Source organism: Aquarana catesbeiana, linkage group LG06, assembly GCF_042186555.1.
Source record: "Aquarana catesbeiana isolate 2022-GZ linkage group LG06, ASM4218655v1, whole genome shotgun sequence".
Classification (NCBI taxonomy): Eukaryota; Metazoa; Chordata; class Amphibia; order Anura; family Ranidae; genus Aquarana; species Aquarana catesbeiana.
Genome location: NC_133329.1, coordinates 156667287 through 156690086, shown reverse-complemented (window position 1 = coordinate 156690086; position 22800 = coordinate 156667287). Strand labels below are relative to the sequence as shown.

General features: G+C 44.4%; 1 protein-coding gene across 2 annotated transcripts in view; it reads left to right on the top strand.

Annotated features, from left to right (window-relative positions):
• The window catches only part of ERCC4 (ERCC excision repair 4, endonuclease catalytic subunit), a 109322-nt gene that overhangs the window by 74753 nt on the left and 11769 nt on the right, over nt 1–22800 (top strand). For both annotated transcript variants that reach the window (XM_073591101.1, XM_073591102.1), the window contains exon 8: nt 245–355. In XM_073591101.1, the coding sequence (XP_073447202.1) occupies nt 245–355 (111 nt within the window). The remainder of the gene's footprint in view (nt 1–244; nt 356–22800) is intronic.

Below are 22800 nucleotides of genomic sequence, written 5' to 3'. Positions count from 1 at the left end.
CTGAGTCACAGCCGTTTACCATCTTAGGTTCTTCTACTGACCCTGAAAATGTCTATGCCCAAGACAGGAATGCATTGCGGGAGAAGAAGATATATTTTTCGGCATTTGAGGTCCCTTATTGCATTTACAGGCTTGATGAAGAGCAAAAAGGATGGGATATGTGGTTTTGTTTGGAAACTGTAGTTACCATTTAAATATTGGTGGTTACTTTTTTTAAATATATATATTTTCTCTATATTTACAGATGGAAAGAATGAGCTGGTTCTAGAAAGTAACCCTAAATGGGAAGCTCTCAGTGAAGTCCTCAAAGAGATTGAAACTGAGAACAAGAACAGTGAAGCCCTGGGAGGACCAGGTCAGCTTGTTTTAATACAAATTAATTCAAGCACCAAGCTCTGTGCGGTGCTAAATAATCATGTCTTATCATGCATGACTGCTTACTAAAGCCATTCAGGCATCTGTGCTGCAAAGAAGTGATTGTAGTCTTCACATTTATGACCAACACATAATCTGCAGTTTTTATTAATTTGGTTGGTACAGCAGAGTAAGGCTGGAAGGTAAATATGTGGTCTGTATATATTTTTTTGTTTAGTTTAAATTATAAGGAGTAAAATGGATCCAAAATAAGAGGTGTAGGATTATTGTTGCATACTGTATGCACTGATAACAAAAATAAAGCACATTAGCCAGATGATTAATAAATGTTAAGTGTTCCGTGTTTACACGCAAAAGCACATGTTTTCATTGTACACATGTCGCACTTGTGGTGCTAATCATTATTAATGGCACCCCACAGGTGGCCAAAAGATGCACAAAGCTTGATGCCCAAAAAGTGCAGGAGCTTCTTTGGCGCATTTGCTGCATGTAGGACAGCTGAATTGTGACAGTTTTCTCCTGGTTATTAGGAAGCTGGCACCTGATGGCTGGCCAACAACCAGTACCTCATCAACACATTCAGCTGTCAGTCAGCGAGGTCCCCCCTAAACTTCATACGAGGACCTGTTGGTCTTGTATGAATTTACCTACTTCAAAACTGGGCCAATTCTGACATTTCTCACATACATGTAAAAATCCCAATTTTTTGCTAGAAAATTGCTTAGAAGTCCCAAACATTATATTTTTTTTAATCAGAGGCCCTGGAGAATAAAATGTTGGTTGCAATTTTTTTATGTAACAATATTTGCAGCGGTTTATTAAACGCAAATTTTCAGAAAAATACACTTGAATTTATAATGAATTTTAGTGCACACAAACACAGTATAATACCCAGTTTTTGTGTAAAATATAAGAGATGACGTTACATCCAGTAAATAAATGCCTAACATGTCATGCCTTTAAAACTGTGCATGCCCGAGGAATGGTGACAAACTACAGTGCATTAAATTATTCATAGACGATGCTTTGAAAGCCTTTACAGGTTAACATTTTAGAGATAAACAGGAGGTCTTGGGCTAGAATTATTGCTCTTACTCTAATGTTAACGGTAATACCTCACTTGTGTAGTCACTGTTTACATATGCGTGTAGGAATTACATGTGCGTTTGCAGATGAGCACGGGGTAATGGGTGCTTTAAATTTTTTATAAATTTCATAAAATTATTTTTTTTTTATTGAACTATATTGCTGTCACATGAGGTGAACAACATCCAATTACTCTGGCTCAAACATGAATGGTTGGTCCCAAACAATGGGACAATATGCTGGAATGCTCAAGGGAGTTATAGCGTTTCACGGGTGCACCCCACTTTTTCAGGAGGACAAGGGAGACTAGAGATTCTGTGCACCATAGGACCCATCAAAAATGGGATGCCATATACAGAATTTCCCCTTGGAAGTCGAGCAAGGAGACAAAGTAGACGACAGCACGACAACTTGATTCATACGTTATGATGGTGTAGAGCAGGGTTTCTCAACCAGGGTTCCTCCATAGGTTGCTAGGGGTTCCTTGAGCATTGTCTGCCTTTTAGATCAGTTTCCACTGGCACCACTGATATTTTTAGGTATTTATAAGAGGGTAATTCTTCTCAGTGACCAAAAGTGTAAGGACATTTTTTTCCCTCTGACCATCACACTAAGTATCATGAGTTGTAGATATAGTATTTTTTAGCAGGGGTTCCCTAAGACTGGAAAGTAAAGTTATTTCACAGGTTCCTCTGTGTTGAAAACGTTGAAAAATTCTTGTATAGATAGAGGACGCATTGCCACATGGGATGTTCTATATAATTTTAAATAGACTGTTCTCCTTCTAAATTGTAACAGGCTGAAACAAGGTGTTAATGTGCAATCTCACAGGTAGATTGCAGTCGAATGGTGGTACGCTGATACAACGTATATTACCATAATCTGAAGTTTAGCCAGGCTGTCTGCTATTTCCCGAAGTGGTGCCAGGGGTTGCTAGTAATAGGAGTGAATTTTTTACATCTGTGTGGTTCATTACTGCATAGGCATTATTTTAATCTCTTACATGTGTTATGTGTGTTTTTTTTTTTTGTTTTTTTTTATCATTTTGTATCAGTAAATTCATTTAACCTTCTTTGAACTTTGGAAGTCCATTCCCAACAATCAGATCTGTATATAATAAGGGTGTGGTGCTATAATAACATGGCCCGCAAGCTGTCCTAAGATATTTATTTATAATGCAAAGAGATGCAGTGCTAGAGAGAAGATTGGTGAAAAGAAAGTGAAGGAAAAGACTAAAGCATAGTCTCATCATCATCAAATAATAATAATTGAACAAAAACGAATTAATAAGCTCACGTGCAAATTAATAAAAAATAAAGTGAATATCTATATAAATGTGAATAAACACCAAATCTAATCAAAATATCAATGAGTGAAAAAAATTGTTTGTATATATAAACCTTAAGTAATACAACAGATGGGTGACACATACATAATAAAATGTGTAAAGAAGAACCCACAAGAAATGCTATTACGGCAGTCATCGCCGTTCGGTAAGCGCATTTGATTTTCCACCCTGTGTGTGACAAGACACAGAAGATTTTATTTGTTTGCTCTTCTTGGCACTTTTTATGGCTGCTTCCTTTTTTGGTCACTTTTTTCAGGACTGTTTTTTCTTGTGGGTTCTTCTTTACACATTTTATTATGTATGTGTCACCCATCGGTTGTATTACTTAAGGTTTATATATACAAACAATTTTTTTCACTCATTGATATTTTGATTAGATTTGGTGTTTATTTACATTTATATAGATATTCACTTTATTTTTTATTAATTTGCACGTGAGCTTATTAATTAGTTTTTGTTCAATTATTATTATTTGATGCTGATGAGACTCTGCTTTAGTCTTTTCCTTCACTTTCTTTTCACCAATCTTTTCTCTAGCGCTGCATCTCTTTACATTATATATATTGTTGTGAGGTTTGAGACTAGACCTTAGGTGCTGGCTGCTTGTATATTTTCTCACATTTCATATTTTTTATTTTTTGGTCAATAGATTTAAAATTTAAATTTTTTATTTATTTTTGTTCTTCGAGCGCAGCTTTTTTCTTTTGTTTTTCTAAGATATTTATTGTATACCCTTTGTCACAGTTCTACTTACAGTGAGCCCACAGGCGAGCAGGTGACACGGGATCCCCCAGGGCGTGGAGTCTAAGGGCCAGCCGGTATTCTGCCAGGGACCCCCTCACGAGGGTTTGGGTTAGCTGCGTGCTGACCCCAGGTCATGACACCCGAGTTCACCCTGCTCGCTATCGAAGTACCAGAAGACACTGTCAGACAAGGATGGATGGATGAAGCAAAGGAGAGCCGGATAGCGAGCCAAGGTCAGGGCGGGCTGCAGACAACGTAATCAGAACAAGCCGAGTCGGTACACAAGAGATCAGTTCACAAGAGGTCAGGTTAAGGCAGGTTACACGAAGGGAGCTCAGAAACAAATGTTGCTCAAGCAACCAGAACTGGTCTGAGAGGGATTTAAATAGAGAAGCATATATTAAGCAACAGGTGAAGCTGGCCACACCCATAGCTGCAGAGTGCAGCAGAGCTGAACACAAACTAGTGGAACAACAGGTGCCAGCCAGCCTACAGCAGTAAAGGTGAGACACAGATCAGCTCCGCAGCTGATCTGTGACAGTACTCCCCCTTCTTACGAGGTCCTCCTACACGTCTGGAGGCTGGCTTGGAGGGAAATTTCCAATGGAATCTGGTCACCAAACGTGGGGTTGAGACATTGGTGGCAGGAACCCAAGACCTCTCCTCCGGACTATAGCTCTTCCAATCAATCAGATAGAGTAGCCTCCCTCGGGAGTACTTGGAGTCCAATATTTCTTTAATATCATACTGATCCGTGGTATCAGCCACAGGAGCGGGGTGAGAAGAAGGGCGAGAGAAGCGATTGGGAACCAGTGGCCTGAGCAGGGAGACATGGAAGGCATTGGGTATACTGAGATGGGAGGACAGACAGAGCTTGAAAGCAACTGGATTGATCTAACGGAGAATAGGAAATGGACCAATGAAGCGAGGGACAAATTTCATTGAGGGCACCTAGAGTTGGATGTGCTTGGTAGAGAGCCAAACTCTATCGCCAGGCAGGAACGGCAGTGACGATCTGCTGCTGTTTTATGCCTGGAAGCAGCTAGATGAAGATTCTCAGAGACTTCTTTCCAGATTGAGTTGAAGGACCTTTGAGTTTCAACTGCTGCTGGTACAAGAGGAGAATTGGGAACAGGAAAGGGAACAGATGGATGCTGCCCGTAAACAGTGAAGAAGGGAGATTTTCCAGAACTGGCATTGAAATGATGGTTTAAGGTAAACTCTGCCCAGGGCAAAAGGTCCACCCAGTCATCTTGGTGGGCTGAGATGAAGGCATGGAGAAAATGTTCTACATTTTGATTGACATGTTCCGTTTGCCCATTGGACTGGGGATGAAAGGCAGATGAAAAATCCAATTTAATCCCAAAGGAGCTGGCCAAGGCTCTCCAAAACCGAGCAGTAAATTGAACTTCTCTGTCAGAGACGATATGTGAAGGCATCCCATGAAGACGAAAGATCTCCTTAATGAAAGTTGTGGCAAGACTGGGAGCAGAAGGTAGGCCTAGGAGAAGAATCAAGTGACACATTTTGGAGAACCGATCCACCACTACCCAGGGGACTGTAGAACCTGTTGAGGGGGGCAGATCTGAGATCAAATCCATGGAAATACAACGCCAAGGTATATCAGGAACTGGTAAGGGCAAAAGCAACCCAGCAAGGGCGGACATGGAAGATTTGGATAGTACACAAATTGTACAAGTTTGAACGTATTCCTTGACATCCTTACGAAGAGAAGGCCACCAGTAATGACGCTGAAGAAGGTCACAAGTACATGATATTCCAGGATGTCCAGAGAACTTGGAGTCATGTGCCCAAGCAAGGAGTTTGGGACGAAGCGCGGGAACTACAAAAGTTTTACCTGGAGGAGGCTGCGTAGACCGGAGCTGAGTAGTGGCTAGAATACGATGCAGAGGGATGATGGGACCAGGATCTAGGTGATTCTCAGAAACTTTGACATCAAATGACCTGGACAAGGCATTGCCTCGAAGGGTTTTGGCACCTGGACGAAAAGTAATGTTAAAGCAGGCGAAAAAGAGGGCCCAGCGAGCTTGACGTGGGTTCAAGCGTTTCGCGGATTGTAAATACTGCAGATTTTTATGATCAGTATAGATGGTAATACAATGGGGAGAACCCTCTAGAAGATGTCACCATTCTTGAAGAGCTAGTTTAATAGTGAGTAGCTCACAGTCCCCAATGGTATAGTTCTTCTCTGCATCAGAAAACTACTTGGAAAAGAATCCGCAAGGCTGAGACTTGCCCTTCTGAGCTTGGAGTAGGACGGCACCGATTCCTACTTGAGAAGCATCAACCTCCAAAGAAAAGGGTTTTGTAATGTCCGGACGTAGGAGAGTTGGGGCGGAGAGGAAGGCTGCCTTGAGTTTTAGGAAAGCATCAATGGCTTCAGGGGACCAGAGCCGCGCATTGACACCCTTGCAGGTGAGAGATGTAATAAGGGCCAGCAATGTGGAGTAGTTACGAATGAATTGGTGATAGTAATTGGTGAAGCCCAAAAACCGTTGGGTGGCTTTAAGACCAGAGGGCTGGGGCCACTCAGAGATGGCCAGAAATTTGACTGGGTTCATGAGAAGGCCCTGTGACGAGATTATGTAGCCCAGAAATGGAACTTGTGATTGTTCAAATAGACATTTTTCTCCAATTTTGCATATAGACAATTGTCCCATAGAAGTTGTAGCACATCTTTCACATGAAGACGATGGGTAAGTAAGTCTGGTGGGAAAATAAGAATATCATCCAGATATACAATAACACAGACATACAGAAGGTCGCGGAACATCTCATTAACCAAATTTTGGAAGACCGCTGGGGCATTGCATAAGCCAAAGGGCATCACAAGATATTCATAATGTCCGTCCCTGGTGTTAAAGGCAGTCATCCATTTGTCTCCTTCCCGGATTCATATTAAATTGTAGGCCCCTCTAAGATCCAGTTTGGTAAAAACATGAGAACCTCGCAGTCTGTCAAAGAGTTCCAAGATTAAAGGAAGAGGGTATCGGTTCTTCACGGTGATGGCATTAAGGCCCCTGTAGTCGATGCATGGATGGAGTGAACCATCTTTTTTCGCTACAAAGAAGAACCTGGCCCTGGGCAGGTGAGTTTGATTTCCTGATGAAACCCTTTTGCAGGTTTTCCCGAATGTGTTCAGACATGGCTTGTGTCTCGGGGATAGATAGAGGGTAGACTCGGCCTCGGGGAGGAGAGGTCCCAGGTAACAGATCAATGGAGCAGTCATAGTCTCTGTGAGGAGGAAGGCGATCAGCGGACTTTTTGCAGAAAACATCTTGGAAAGACTGATATTGGGAAGGCAACATGGGAGTTGTGGAGGTCTCAGCCAGAGGAATGGATGGAGGAGGTAGCATCTTGGAAATACATTGTTGCTGATACGGAGGAACCCAAGCCAATACTTGTCCAGAATTCCAGTCAAGATGCGGGGAGTGTTTCTGCAACCATGGAAGGCCCAAGATGATGGGACTGGTGGATTTAGGCAGAATTAGGAAAGAGATCTCCTCAGCATGCAAAAGCCCAACGTGTAAGACAATAGGAGGGGTTTTAAACCACATGGGGGTCATAGGCAAGAAGGAGCCATCTACTGCGGTCACTGAAAGGGGTATAGCCAAGGCAACAAAGGCAATGCCCAACTCGGATGCTAAAGATTGTTCAATGAAATTCCCGGCAGCACCAGGGTCCCCGTATGCAGAGAGTTGATAAACATTTTGAGCTCAGTGGATAGCCACGGGAAGGGTGAAACGAGGGAAGTGGACAAAATGAAAGGATCGGTCTAGATCAGCTCCCTCCGAGTGACCTAGACCCTGGAGTTTCCTGGACGAACTGGACAGGGGTTCAAAAGATGTCTTTTATCGCCACAATAAAGGCACAAGCTCAATCCCATGCGTTGGGCACGTTCCTCGGGAGTGAGGCGAGTTCGCCCAAGCTGCATAGGTTCTTCCAAAGTGTGAGAAGTTGAAGACGGAGAGGGTTCCACAGGTCTTTGGATTACCTGCGCTGGACTGCCAGCAGGGGGATGACTGGATCTGGATTACTCCAGGACCCGCTCCTGGAAGTAAATGTCTATTTGAATGCTCAATGCGATTAAATCATCCAATGTGGTAGGAACGGTGCGTCCAGGGAGTTCATCCTTCAGATAGGCCTTGCCAGAAGGTAGCAGTGAGGCCCTCATTATTCCATTTGAGTTCAGCTGCCAGCGTATGGAATTGAACTGCGTATTGGCCGACTGTCATTCCTTGCTGACGAGGACGAAGGAGGGCCCCAGCAGCCGAAGACACTCTGCCAGGCTCATCAAAAGTTTTCCGGAATGCATCCAAAAAGAGCTGGAGGTCAGAGGTGGAAGAATCATGTAATTCCCAGAGTGGGGAGACCCAAACTAGAGCATCAACGGAGAGGAGAGAGATGATATATGCGACTTTGGTGCGATCAGTTGGAAAATGGTGGCTGGAAAGTTCAAAGTGGATGGATCACTGATTAATAAAGCCCCAACAAGCCTAATGCCCCGTACACACGGTCGGATTTTCCGATGGACAATATCCGATCGGAGCGTGTTGTCGGAAATTCCGACCGTGTGTGGGCTCCATCGGACATTTTCCATCGGATTTTCCGACACACAAAGTTGGAGAGCAGGAGATAAAATTTTCCGTCGGAAATTCCGATCGTGTGTACACAAATCCGACGGACAAAGTGCCATGCATGCTCAGAATAAATAAAGAGATCAAAGCTATTGGCCACTGCCCCGTTTATAGTCCCGACGTACATGTTTTACGTCACCGCGTTTAGAACGATCGGATTTTCCGAAACTTTGTGTGACAGTGTGTATGCAAGACAAGTTTGAGCCAACATCCGTCGGAAAAAATCCTAGGATTTTGTTGTCGGAATGTCCGAACAAAGTCCGACCGTGTGTACGCCCTATTAGGGTCGCCAGAAAAACGAGGGGGCAGCGGCAGATGCAGGCAGGGATTGCCAGGGAGCAGCTGAAGCAGGAATGGGAGGAGCTGAAGTTGCAGCGAGTTGCAGACGATCCAGACAGGAAGCAAGATCCTGAAGAACCAGGATTATTTGCTCTTGATTTGCTTGCTGGGAGTTAAGTCTCTGAATTAGATGTTGCATTTGATCCTCAGTCAGTGGCCAATTCTCAGAGGTGCTCATGGCTTGAGCAAACTGTCACGGTACTACTTACAGTGAGCCCACAGGGGAGCAGGTGACACGGGATCCCCCAGGACATGGAGTCTAAAGGCCAGCCGGTATTCTGCCAGGGACCCCCTCATGAGGGTTTGGGCTTAGCTGCGTGCTGACCCCAGGTCACGACCCCCGGGTTCACCCTGCTCGCTATCGAAGTACCAGAAGACACTGTCAGACAAGGATGGATGGATGAAGCAAAGGAGAGCCGGATAGCGAGCCAAGGTCAGGGTGGGCTGCAGACAATGTTATCAGAACAAGCCGAGTCGGTACACAAGAGATCAGTTCACGAGAGGTTAGGTTAAGGCAGGTTACACGAAGGGAGCTCAGAAACAAATGTTGCTCGAGCAACCAGAACTGGTCTGAGAGGGATTTAAATAGAGAAGCACATGAGGGGCTGGACAGGAAGTAGCAGGAAGGAATCGTATATTAAGCAACAGGTGAAGCTGGCGACACCCATAGCTGCAGAGTGCAGCAGAGCTGAACACAAGCTAGTGGAACAACAGGTGCCAGCCAGCCTACAGCAGTAAAGGTGAGACACAGATCAGCTCCGCAGCTGATCTGTGACACCCTTGTGGAGTGGGGAGATTTCACTGGTGGGATCTAAAGGACACATAAGAACTGTGTGTTTTTTGGCTTACTGCTACCCACTGAAGGTCCAAATATACATTTTTAGATGTAGATGCTATTTAAAGAAAGCATAGTAATGTGCTTTACAGGATATTTCTGTTTCAGGCTATTATTTCCACACAAAAAGGTCTAATAATGCATATGAATAATCTTATTCAACAATTGACCTCTATTAGCCTGTGTCTCTGTTATCTAGCTGCCTACTTTGGCTAGCTTTGCTGTTGATTGAACTTGGGTAAAATGGATTTCTTTGAGCTTGTAGACTTTTGCCTTTTTCTTGTTCCTATTAAAGGCCACTTTAGTTGCATATATCTTCTTAACTGTGCTAGAGTGACCCTGGCAAGCTGTGTTGTGAGACATGATAAATTACTGTGTGTGTGTGTAATAAATATATATATATATATATATATATATATATATATATAAAATAAAATCTATCTCACAAAAGTGAGTACACCCCTCAGATTTTTGGAAATATTTTATTATATCCTTTCATGTGACAACACTGAAGAAATTACGCTTTGCTACAATGTAAAGTAGTGAGTGTACAGCTTGTATAACAGTGTAAATTTGCTGTCCCCTCAAAATAACTCAACATACAGCCATTAATGTCTAAAACACTGGTAACAAAAGTGAGTACACCCCTAAGTGAAAATGTCAAAATTGGGCCCATTAGCCATTTTCCCTCCCCGGTATGTGACTCGTTAGTGTTACAAGGTCTCAGGTGTGAATGGGGGGCAGGTGTGTTAAATTAGGTGTTATTACTCACTCACTCATACTGGTCACTGGAAGTTCAACATGGCACCTCATGGCAAAGAACTCTCTGAGGATCTGAAAAAAAGAATTGTTGCTCTAAAGATAGCCTAGGCTTTAAGAAGATTGCCGAGACCCTGAAACTAAGCTGTGGCATGGTGACCAAGACCATACAACAGTTTAATAGGACAGGTTCCACTCAGAATAGGCCTCACCATGGTCGACCAAAGAAGTTGAGTGCACGTGCTCAGTGTCATATCCGGAGGTTGTCTTTGGGAAATAGATGTATGAGTGCTGCCAGCACTGCTGCAGAGGTTGAAGGGGTGGGGGGTCAGCCTGTCAGTGCTCAGACCATACGCTGCACACTGCATCACATTGGCCTGCATGGCTGTTGTCCCAGAAGGAAGCCTCTTCTAAAGATGATGCACAGGAAAGCCCACAAACAGTTTGCTATAGACAAGCAGACTAAGGACATGGATTACTGGAACAATATCCTGTGTTCTGATGAGACCAAGATAAACTTATTTGGTTCAGATGGTGTCAAGCGTGCGTGGCGGCAACCAGGTGAGGAGTACAAAGACAAGTGTGTCTTGCCTGCAGTCAAGCATGGTGGTGGGAGTATCATGTTCTGAGGCTGCATGAGTGCTGCCGACTCTGGGGAGCTACAGTTCATTGAGGGAACCATGAATGCCAACATGTACTGTGACATACTGAAGCAGAGCATGAGCCCCTCCCTTCGTAGACTGGGCTGCAGGGTAGTATTCCAACATAACGACCCCAAACACACCTCTAAGACGACCACTGCATTTCTAAAGAAGCTGAGGGTAAAGGTGATGGACTGGCCAAGCATGTCTCCATACCAAAAACCCATCTGCGGGGCATCCTCAAACGGAAGGTGGAGGAGTGCAAGGTCTCTTAAATCCAGTCCATCTCTGTGGTGTCATCATGGAGGAGTGCAAGAGGACTCCAGTGGTAACCTGTGAAGCTCTGGTGAACTCCATGCCCAAGCAGGTTAAGGCAGTGCTGGAAAATAATGGTGGTCACACAAAATATTGACACTTTGGGCCCAATTTGGACATCTTCATTTAGGGGTTGACTCACTTTTGTTGCCAGTGGTTTAGACATTAATGGCTGTGTTTTTAGTTATTTTGAGGGGACAGCAAATTTACACTGTTATACAAGCTGTACACTCACTACTTTACATTGTACCAAAGTGTCATTTCTTCAGTGTTGTCACATGAAAAGATATAATAAAAAAGTTACAAAAAATGTGAGGGGTGTACTCACTTTTTGTGAGATACTGTATATACAGCATCCACTTATGCATGATACAATTTAAAAAAAAAATCATATAGTTTTTAACATTTTGGTACTTGCCAATCAAGGGGTATGATATATTGATCTGATTTCAGCTATCTTCTGGTCATTTTATTTCTTGAGATTATTCATGCACACATGAATGGGCTTCCTTTATATTGGAGCATCCAGGAATAACCTAGTCCTGCTTCCAGATTGACTTGAGCATCCAGCATTTAATTCAGTCACAGTTTTCAGATTTAAAATTTAGGGTGCTCTTTGAGTCTGTAAAGAAGGCTGGTGATGTTCAGAGGAGAGTCGCAAGGACCAAATGTTCTGGTCCATTTACTAAATTTAAAGTGTAAGTCCACCTTAACACTAAAATCCCTGCATCTACAGACATCCATGATCTAACACTAACCTATCTAGCCCTTTAAAGAAGAAAATCGCCATACATTACCTTTTTTGAAGCCAATCCGATCCGGTCTCCAGCGACGGAAACTCTGCAGAGGAGCTCTGTCAACTGTGAAATGAATGGGGGGGGACGTCACCCATAGACTTGCTATGGGGCTTCTGTTGTCGGCTGTGCCCTCTGCACCCACCTCCACAGCAATGCCGCAGCTGACAGCTTAGCGTGGGAATAGGTCGGATTGGCTTCCAAAAAGATGTATGTATACTGATTTCTTCTTTACAGGGCTAGATAGGTTAGTGTTAGATCGTGGATGTCTGTAGATGCAGGGATTTTAGTGTTAGGGTGGACTTCTGCTTTAAATGCTCATTATTGAGGAATGGCATCCTAATCCGAGTCTGAACCTGTCTGAGATTGCCCGCTAGGAAGTTGTCACTGCAGAGAGCCAATCATAAGAGGCTGTGGTATTTCCCACCCTGCAAGCTCATCTATACAAGGGGTGTGTATATGTGGTTGCAAGTTGTCTTGAACTCAGATTGTTAGGATTAAAAAAAAGTATTATGCTGGGAAGAAAAATGTCTCCAGAATTACATAACCCTGATTTCATGTAAACAGTGTGCTGTATTTAATAACTTTTTGCATTGTTGGCGTTAGTAAATCAAAAATTGGCTTTTTATGGTGAATGGTTCTCCTTTCCTTGTTTCGGAGTAATTGAAAAGTTCTATGTGCAGCGGCTTATGAGCTTGGAGAGCCAACTCCTGCAGCCGGGAGGTGAGTGAGAAAAGTGCAGCCTGCAGCAGAGTATTGTCTGTTTAGTATGTTCGTGGGTGTCTGTATGTGGTTGCAGGTTGTCTTAAACTCAAATTGTTAAAATAAAAAAACAGTATTATGCTGGGAAGGAGAATGCTGTCTTCATGATTGCATAACCCTTATTTCATGTGTTGTAGCTTTCATAATTTATTACATATGCTATTTTTGTAAGCAGCCAATTTATATTTGCATTTTTTTTCTGTACAAGTCTTAAAAAATATACAATTAAAGCAGTTATAAACCCAAAAGCAATCATTTATTATATTGCAGCTTACCAATTCTTAGATGTGATGGCTGCATTAGTTTTCTTTTTAGGCTTTTGATCCTCTATTTTCATATGGTAATCTGGCCAGAACAAGCTCTCAGCTCAGCAGTTACAGGGATGATGCAAATCATTTAGCGTGGACAGGGGTGCTTTCAGTAATCAACTATCCAAAAGGGAAAAAAAAAAAGAAAAACTGCTTATATAGTGTTAGCTGGCGTTTGGCTTCAATTTGTTAGTGTATTTAAATCTGCTAGTCCATCTAACAGTCCCCTCCCCCCAGACTGACAATGCTGCTGTCCAAAGGTGTCCCCTGTGCTCATTACCAAGAGTGGGGGCACTCTAATACGAGAGATGTCTTACTGGCCAGATCACCAGGTGAAAACAGAAGGTAAACAGTCTAAAAAAAAGGGACGTGTCCGGATGTGAGCGCCGGTGGACGTGTATCTGGGGAGCTCTGGGAATCCTGAACGGAATCCTCTGCCATCCGTGCCTCTGCCTCGATAAAACAAACCGATACCCTGCCAGTCCATTCCTCTGAGTCCCCTGCCTGAAAAATGATCCCGGCTGGACTGGAGGTAAGGGACTGCCCTCCGTCCACATCTGCCTGCCCATCCACCTGCCTAGCACAGTCTGGAGGCCTGTTTGGCTGCTGGGGACGTTTCTGGCGGCCACGGCCTAGCGTGGCGTGGTGCGACCTAGTGAGGCCTGTAAAGCACCGGTGTTTCCTGAGCCACTATACCGCCGGGCGGCGCCGCGGCCAGCCTGCCCGAACTCAGGTGCGTGGATCATCTGTCTCTTCCCGCCCTGCCACCCATCCACACCCCTGCCAAGGCCTGGTGTGCTGCCCAGCAGAGACTGCTTACTTGAGCTGGTTGTGAACTCCTGGGACCCAGTGTCTCCTGTCATCTGCCACCCCTCTGCCTCAGCCATACTGCTCTGGGCCCCCCCAATCTGGTGTTCCCATCATCACATCCTCACCACTTTGTCTCTGCCTGTGTGCCTGCTGTGAAGTGAGGGTCTGCTGCAAACACTGACGTCCTTTCCAGCGTGTACTCTCCTGGGGCTCAGCACCTGCTGCCAGCTTGGTCGCCCTCTAACTGCCTCCTGAACACTCATCTGAGCACGGACAAATATCCCAGATAGAGGGCTCCCATGGTAAACTGGCAGATGTCCTCCTCTTCCAAAAAGGGGAAGGGGTCCTCCAAAGCCGCAAAGACCGACACACCGCTCCCGCTACCACTGCCATCTTCCCCGCGAACAGACCCAGTACTGGTAGGGCGGCTTCGGGCCTTGCTGGCTGACTTGGAAATGGACCCTGGCCGAGGCTCCAATGGCGGAGGGGTCGGTCCCATTGCCTCAGGATGGTACGGCCATGATCCTTGCTGCTGGGGTGCATCGACCACCTCGCTGAGGAGTGTAATCTCATACAGAACGACCTCCACAAAATAAGGGGGAAAATGACCGAAACTGAGTCCAGAGTGTCTGCCACCGAAGATCTTACAGCCACCCATGCCGCCTCCATTGCTGATCTGCAGCGCACAGTACAGTCCCTTGTCACAAAATCGGACGACGCCGAAAATAGGCTGAGGCGCAATAATGTCAAAGTTCTGAGTCTGCCTGAGGGAGAATAAGGGGACCATCCTGCTCTTTTCGCGGAAGAGTTATTTAAAAACCTAGTGGGCCTCACGGACGTTCCCCCTACATACGTGGTTGAAAGGGCCCACGGGCCGAGCCATCCCAGGGAATATTCCCAGGCCTTTTTTGGTCTGCTTCCTTAACTTTCGGGACAAGGGCAGGATTCTCACAGAAGCCCACAAACACTCCACACTCAAACATTGCAACTCCTCTATTCTTCTTTTCCCTGACTTTTCGGTTGATCTGCAGAGAAAAAGGAAAACCTTCAATGATGTCCGCAGACGACTCTGAGATAAGAACATTAAATATGGCATGCTCTACCCAAGCCGCTTAAGAGTCCAACATGACAGAGCGGCCCGCTTCTTTGACAACCCAGCGGATGCTGACAACTGGCTGACCAGCCAAATTTCTTCTCATCAACTCATCTGATACACGGATCTTCCACATCCTTGTTTGCTTTATCCTACTAAACTACCTGTAAACACTAGAATTACCTTGAATGTACCTCTACATGTGACCCCCCCCACCAGGTTTTTGTTTTTTTCTCTAAGGAGCGGAGGGCCCGGTGCTATCCATCTATCTGGAGAAACTCCACTACCCGGAGGAACTATACAACTGCTCCGGATTGCCTGGTCCTCCTTGCTGTGTTGGGATACATATCCCCTAACCATCGCCTACTGTTATAGGTTGAACACAAGCTGGGGTTATCCCAGGAACTCTGAGTCTCCAGCAGGAGATATCTACTATCAAGTATAAGGTAAGAAACTGCCTTGGCGACAGTTGGGGTTATGCCAGGTGGTAGGGCGTTACTTGTACTTTTAGTTGGCTGCCACACCTGCTCAGGTTCCACACTATCTCTCTTGCTGGACTATGTTGTCTTTATTTTCTTTCCTTCTGTTCACCTCTTTCCTCCCCAGAATCCTTGGATGGGCTGCATCACCTGGACCGCCTCTGCAACTGACCTATGGACAGGACACTAATGGGTATGGGTTTTTTTATGCTCCTACTGTTATTAAGCTTCTCTATTCTAAATGGGTATAGATTTAATGTTGATATCTTGGAATATTAGAGGACTGAACGACAAGGTGAAAAGATTGTTGATGTTTAAATTCCTGCAGTCTCATAAACCTCACATTTTGTTTCTTCAAGAAACTCACCTACTGGGCAGGTAAGTCCTAACGCTCAAGCGGGCATTGGTAGAACAAGGGTTTCATGCCACCTACTCCTCCTATGCGAGAGGTGTGACCGTTCTGCTGAGCAAGTCACTCCCTTGCTCGGTAGAACAGGTTATCATTGATCCTGGGGGAAGATACCTCATCTTCTTGAAATGTATGCCCAACGCTGGGTGATAATGTGTATATCCCTCCTCCATTTGACTCCACCATCCTGTACACCATCCTTACAAAAATAGCCCCCCTCCAAGTGCGCAATCTAATAGTTGGAGGGGACTTCAACGCCATCCTAGATCATACCAAGGACGCTACTAACCCCCTTAGATCTGCCCACCCCCCCCTGATTTGCAGAGGTTTGGCGGTGGAGACACCCAGAGGATAGGACTTATTCACATATCTCAGCATCGCATAGATCAGGGTTTCTCGCATAGACTTACTGTTTGGGTCTGCTTCTGCTCTGTCTCAGGTTGGGGCGGTCTCCTATCTTCCGGCAGGTCTTTCAGACCATCACTGCTGGAGCTGGGCTTGACTCTTGGTAGTTCCTGTGAGCCGGGATGCTGGAAGCTAGCGTCCCATTGGATAGACAATTCTCAAATCCAGGAGTTAGTAGAGCCCAAACTCACAGAATACTGTACACTTAATGAGGGGTCATCTTCCCTTGATGTGGTCTGGGAGGCGGGTAAGGCTCATGCCCGAGAAGAGTATGTCTCCTCTATTAAGGCAATGAGATCCGGCTTTGCGTCACGGACCGCACAATTGGAACAGTGTGAAGGGACAGCATTGGAACTTTTCACGGGGAGTCCAACACCTGAAAATTATTCCACTCTAGCCCAAGCGAGAAGAGATTTGAAGCTCCACTATACCTCGCTGGTGCACTCTGATGCACGGAAGTTTGCGGCCAAGCTTTTCGAATCAAGGGACAAAAATGGCAAACTACTAGCCAACCTGGTGGCAGAACCCACACTCCAAACAGTGATCCCTAGAATACAGACTTCCACTGGCTGCCAGGTTACAGACCCCGAAGGTATGCTAACGGAATTTCATCTCTTTTACAATAAACTGTATGATGATCCATTCTCTAACTCGGTAGACGCCATGTTGGAGGATTTAGGGGGATTCACCTTACCTCTCCTTTCCGAGGAGGACAGGGATACATTAGATAAACCCTTAACACGACAAGAGATAGAAGACGCAATCTACTCCTTGCCCAACAACAAATCCCCAGGCCCCGATGGTTTACCTGGGGAATGGTACAAAACACGCTGCCTTACTGGTCCCCAAACTAACTCAGTTGTTCGCAGATTGCTTGGAATCTGAGAGGTTGCCAGATAGTATGTATCAGGCACACATAGTGCTGCTGCCCAAACCAGGGAAGGACCCCACTTGCTGCTCATCCTACTGACCCATTTCACTGCTGAATTACGACCTTAAGATACTAACCAAAGTGCTAGCCAATAGATTCATGAAGGTCCTACCATACCTTGTCAACATAGATCAGACCGGCTTCATGCCTGGCAAGTCCACGGACATAAACCTTAGACGAGTCTTTACGCATCTCCAGCTCCCACCTGAGGAGAATGCCTCCCAGGGCCTGGTATCCCTTTACATCGAAAAGGCTTACTTTACAAGACTCCCAAGGCCCAAATTAAACTAAACGGTAGGCTTTCGCCATCTTTTCCAATTAGGAGGGGGACAAGACAGGGGTGTCCTCTTTCCCCTGCGCTGTTTGCCCTGGCGAAGGAGCCCTTGGCTGAGGCCTTACGGAGCTCGAGCGAGGTGTCTGGAATCCAGGTTGGTTCGGTGGTCGAGAAACTAGCATTGTACGCGGATGATCTAATCCTCTTCCCCCTGGGACCCTGGTCCCTCGCTTTCCGGGGCGCTCCGGCTTCTGGACTGCTTTGCGAACCTCTCTGACCTCTGAACCAACTGGAGCAAATCACTTATTTTACCCATAGATCCCGGGGCAAAGAGGCTGAGTGATCCTGCTTCACCTCTACATTGGGCAAGTGCCTTTAAATATCTAGGAATCAATATCTCTTCCAATACCCAGGACTTTAGCAATCTTAACTTATCTCCAGTGCTGCAGTGGTGTAAACTGAAACTGAAGGCCTGGTCGAACCTCCCATTATCACTTATAGGGAAAATTAACTCAATTAAAATTAAATTACTCCCAGTCTTGCTGTATATTTTATGACACTCCCCAGTCTGGATACCTAAGACTCTTTTCCAGCAATTGGATTCCACAGTGGCCTCCTTCTTATGGCAATCGCGCCCGGCTAGATTCAGTAGGAAAATCCTGCAAAGGCCCTGGACACAGGGGGGACTTGCCTGCCCAGACTTTCATACCTACTATTTAGCGGCAATGCTCACTCATGCACGTAACTGGCTGGTCTCGAATGACACCAATGCATCAGTCGTCCTAGAGTCAGCCCAACTGGGAATCCTTTGAGGCCCTTCGCAACGCCCTTTATAGGGGGTCGGGGGGTTCTCCAGTACCTTTAACACTGGCTATGAAAGCAATTATTATGGGTAGTGATTAAACCTAATTTGGTAAAGGCCATATGGTCCCCTAATACACTGCTTTGGTGTAACTCAAGGTTGAAAGAATTCCACTCTCTACAAGACGCAGGTTTGTGGGCCAGTAAGGGCATTAAGTACTTGAGGGATATCTGTGATGGGTCAGGGATATTTACATTTGATAGGCTGAAAAACAAACTCCAACTTCGGAGCTCTTTCTTTTTCAGGTTCCTGCAGCTCTGCCATGCCTTTGATTCAAATTCAATTCAAAACAGTTCAGCTTTGGCTGGAATACAATCTAGAAGATACTGATCTCTTAAAACCATTATCGAAATTTACCGAGCACTTCTACCATCCATCCAGGTCGGACTGGATGGTCTGCGTGGTCTGTGGCGGGTGGAAGTGCAGGGACTGGTTGCTACTAGTGACAAACTGATCCAATTCAAAATCCTACACAGGATCTACTATACGCCCCACTGCCTCCACCGCATATACCCAGCCGTGTCGGCCAGCTGCTGGAGATACTCTGGTACTCCTGCAGATTTCATGCTTATATACTGGGATTGCCCACAAATCCAGGACTATTGGTGGGAGGTAACTCAATTCATTCATAGTTTGACCACTATTCCTATTCCCCTGACAATTAGTGTCTGCCTCCTTGGCCTAGTGGCAAACTGGCATTTGCCAAAGAAACACGCAACTTAATAGGTATCCTTTTTTTTATGCGAGAAAAGCCATAGTACTAAAGTGGAAGTCAACCACTCCCCCCACCCTGTCCTCATGGAAGCAAATAGTTAACGTAATGATACCCCTCTATGAAGCAACATATTGGTCACGAGGATGCCCCAAAAAATATGGCAAGGTCTGGCATTTGTGGACAGACTCGCACTCCACAACAACTGATCAGCCCTCAGGGGATCAACCCAGATAGATCTCCTCTATCTCTGTCTAGCCTTGTTGAGAGCTGAGGCCCAGACCTCAGATGGCTAGTCGGAGGTGCTAGCTTAAAAATCAAAATAACTACATTAATTAGTCCAGGGCCAATAACTAAAAACAAGAGACGATCCCCCAAGAAACAATATCTCATATCAAAATTCTACCATGTGTTACCTGAGCAGTGATTGTGTTGTGTTTAGTTAAGAATATGTAGCTTTTAGATAATCTGTTAGTAATACTATGTTATGCATATGACTATGTGTACCAGTTGGCCGGGGTATGCCCCAATGGCCCTGTTTTGTACTGCCAAGAAAAATTTCAATAAAGAGAAATTTAAAAAAAAAGCCTAAAAAAAATGAAAATGAATGCAGCTATCACATCTAAGTATTGGTAAGCTGCAATATATAACATTTTTGGTTTTGGGTTTAATACCGCTTTATGGTAGTTATTGCTGACTTGTTTTAGAGGTGCAACCTCCAGGGCAGCCATTCTTATCCATTCTTCACTACTTGGTGTCTCACTAACCTGGAAGAGGCATGTGCACATGCAGTGTCTGATACTTGATATATAAATAAATGCTTTTTCTGGGGTAGTGACACAACAAGTAGTGAAGGATTGACCTGGATGACAGCCCCAGGGATTTAAAATTCAATGGCAAGTCAGGAATGGCAGCTGATAGTTTCTGTCCTGACAGGTTTCAGCAATTAAAGTAAAATTATTTGAGCAACAGCTATGAGTGGGCTATGTGGAAGTTAAATGAAACATAATTATGACCTGAGAGTGTTTTAAATGCTATTCAGCTATTACTTAAAATCTGCAGAACTAATTTTACACTTTAAGGCTTCATGCACATTGCATTGGGCTTTTCAAAAGCTCCTCTTAGTGCCAGAAGTCGCGGCAGAAAAAAACACACTTTTAGCCGCATTTTGCTCATACGTTCGCGTTTACACGTTGTCTTTTTTTCACAAAACACTCCCCTCTGCTAATTTTTCACTCCCAAATGCTCACAATGCATTGGAAAAAGATTATATATCTACAGTCTGGGTGCCCCTCCCCACCTTATCCTTGGTCTTTTTTTTTTACATCAGATATTTGGACCAAATATTGCCACACAGGAAGCGGGATGTGGTCAGAGTGTGACAGAACAGAGGCCACATAAATGTCTAAAAGAGCTGATGTCATCTACACCATGGGGTTAAGGTCACAAGAGTCTGTAGATATGGTGGTATGATGGCTGCCGGCTCTAACAAGAGCTAGAAGGAACACAAAGGAAAATTGGAGTGCTCTCCCATCTAATGTGAGTGCGCTATCTAAGTGCAGTATCAATAATAGGACAACATAAGAATGCAGCTCACAATGTGGCTGAATTTTTAGCGCATATCAACTAAGGATGAGTCATTCGCTTGTGTGGGAGAGATGTGGGGCTGACAGGTGGAACGGCCACTGGTCCCGGTCACACTGGTTATTTTCCGGCGCTTCCTGGATCCTCGGGCAGCTCAGTGAAAGCCGCTGACGTCACATCCAGGTGGAAGGTGGAGAGAGAGGTGCATAAACGTTCAGCCACATTATGAGTTGCATTTTTAGGTTGTCCTATTAAAGAGGTTGTAAACTCTCTGTGTCAGTTGTACCTATAAGTAAGCCTAGAATAAGGCATACCAATAGGTACTGTAAATATCTCCTAAATGTGCGCCATTTAGGAGGTATTTACTGTATACTGCGCCGATGATGTCATCGACGCATTCGCTGTGAAGAAACTGCCGCCCGGCAGCTGCGCACACGGGAGTGACGTCACGCGGCTGCGGCCAGTCACAGAGCCGGAGTCCGTGCCCACGGAAGGAAGAGAGGCGAAGATGGATGTGGCCTGCAGCAGGGATGCCGCTGGCTTCGTTTGCAGGTAAGTGTTAGATAACGTGCTAGTATGCAATGCATACATGCATACTAGCACATTATGCCTTCACTTTACAGGCGAAAAGAAAGGAAGAAAAGCCATTGTGGTTTACTTCCTCTTTAAAGGTGTATTGATACTGCACTTAGATGGCACTGCTCTTCCATTTTTTTTTTTTTTTTTTTTTAAATATATATATTTATATTATAGCAATGTATGTTGTATGAGCATTTTGTAGCATTTAATCCTTGGACATTAACTTTTGCCTTTGTTATGGTAACTACAAGCCATTTGTCTAAAACAGCTTTGTATCCTTTTTTAGAGCATGTTTTTTCTTAAATAAACTTTCTCTGTTCACAACATCTGGCACCAAAACCTGTTTATACAACATAGTCTTGGCTGGAACTTGCCAATTTTAAGACGTACAAGATCAGATTCTCAGCTTCATCTGGCATACTTTCACGTGCAGCATTGTGTTATTTATTTAAATATCTGTAATCAAGCTCAATCCCATTAAAACAAATTGAGATGCAAACATATTTTATATAATGATGGTAAAAAGTGCCATTCAGTATTTCTGTTTACACTCACAGTAGTTCTGCCTATCTTACGAAGTATATTCTTATAACTACAAAGCATTTATAGTTTTATTGCATTATGCACTTGAAAACTTGCCATCAGAGACATTAATATCCACTTCAGCTCCAGAAAATGTTTACCCCCTTCATGACCAGGCCATTTTGCTATTTAGCACTGTGCTACTTTAACTGGAAATTGCATAGTCATATAAAGATGTACGCGAACAAAATTGATATCATTTTTTTTTCAAACAAATAGAGCTTCCTTTTGGTGGTATTTGATCACCACTGGGTTTTTTTTATTTTTTATTATATACCGTACCTTTTAGAAAAAGAACAGTATTTTTTACTCTCTGATATAAATCGTATCCAGTAAAAAAAAATGTCTTTTGGTGAAAAAAAAAAAATGAAAATCTCCTTAAGTGGATATTGATTGGTTATAGCGTCTACAAACTATGGTGTGTGTATATATACTGGAATTTGTATTCTTTTTTTTATTTTATACTAATAATGGCAGTAATCAGCGACTTATAGTGAGATTGTGATAGTGCAGTAGGCAACCTGACACTGACTGGGAACTGACTGACGCTGACATCACCAGTGAGACAAATACAGTCCTCAGTGCTAATAATAAACACTGTCACTGTACAAATGACAATGGCTGGGAAGGCGTTAACATTTTTAAGGGCAATCAAATGATTAACTGTGGGCCTAACAATGTTTACTGTGTGCTGTCTTTACTACCAATTTTTACTCCCTGCTTAGCAGGGAGAAAAAAAAATCTTGTCGCTGCTTGTTAGGGAGCCCTGTGTTGTTTACCTACACAGGGCTCTCTTCTGTCATTCGCTGAGCCGATCAGCAGGTTCCAGCCATAAATCATTGATCATCCTGATCGTCTTGTGCTGTAGCAAATTACAGAACAGCTGGGGCGACGGGCGCCCCTACCCATAAGTACCAAATCATATACATGTACATGATTTGGCACAGTGGGGTCCCCCTGCCACGATATAATTGCAGTGGGTGATTCTGAAACGGACATATATATTCCCAAGGGTGGCCAAGTACATGCCTGGCTCACCCACAAAAAAATCCATGCAAATCCAAAACGGGTATAGAGGCACTCATGAATCTTGCAGCAGAGGTAGATAAAACACTG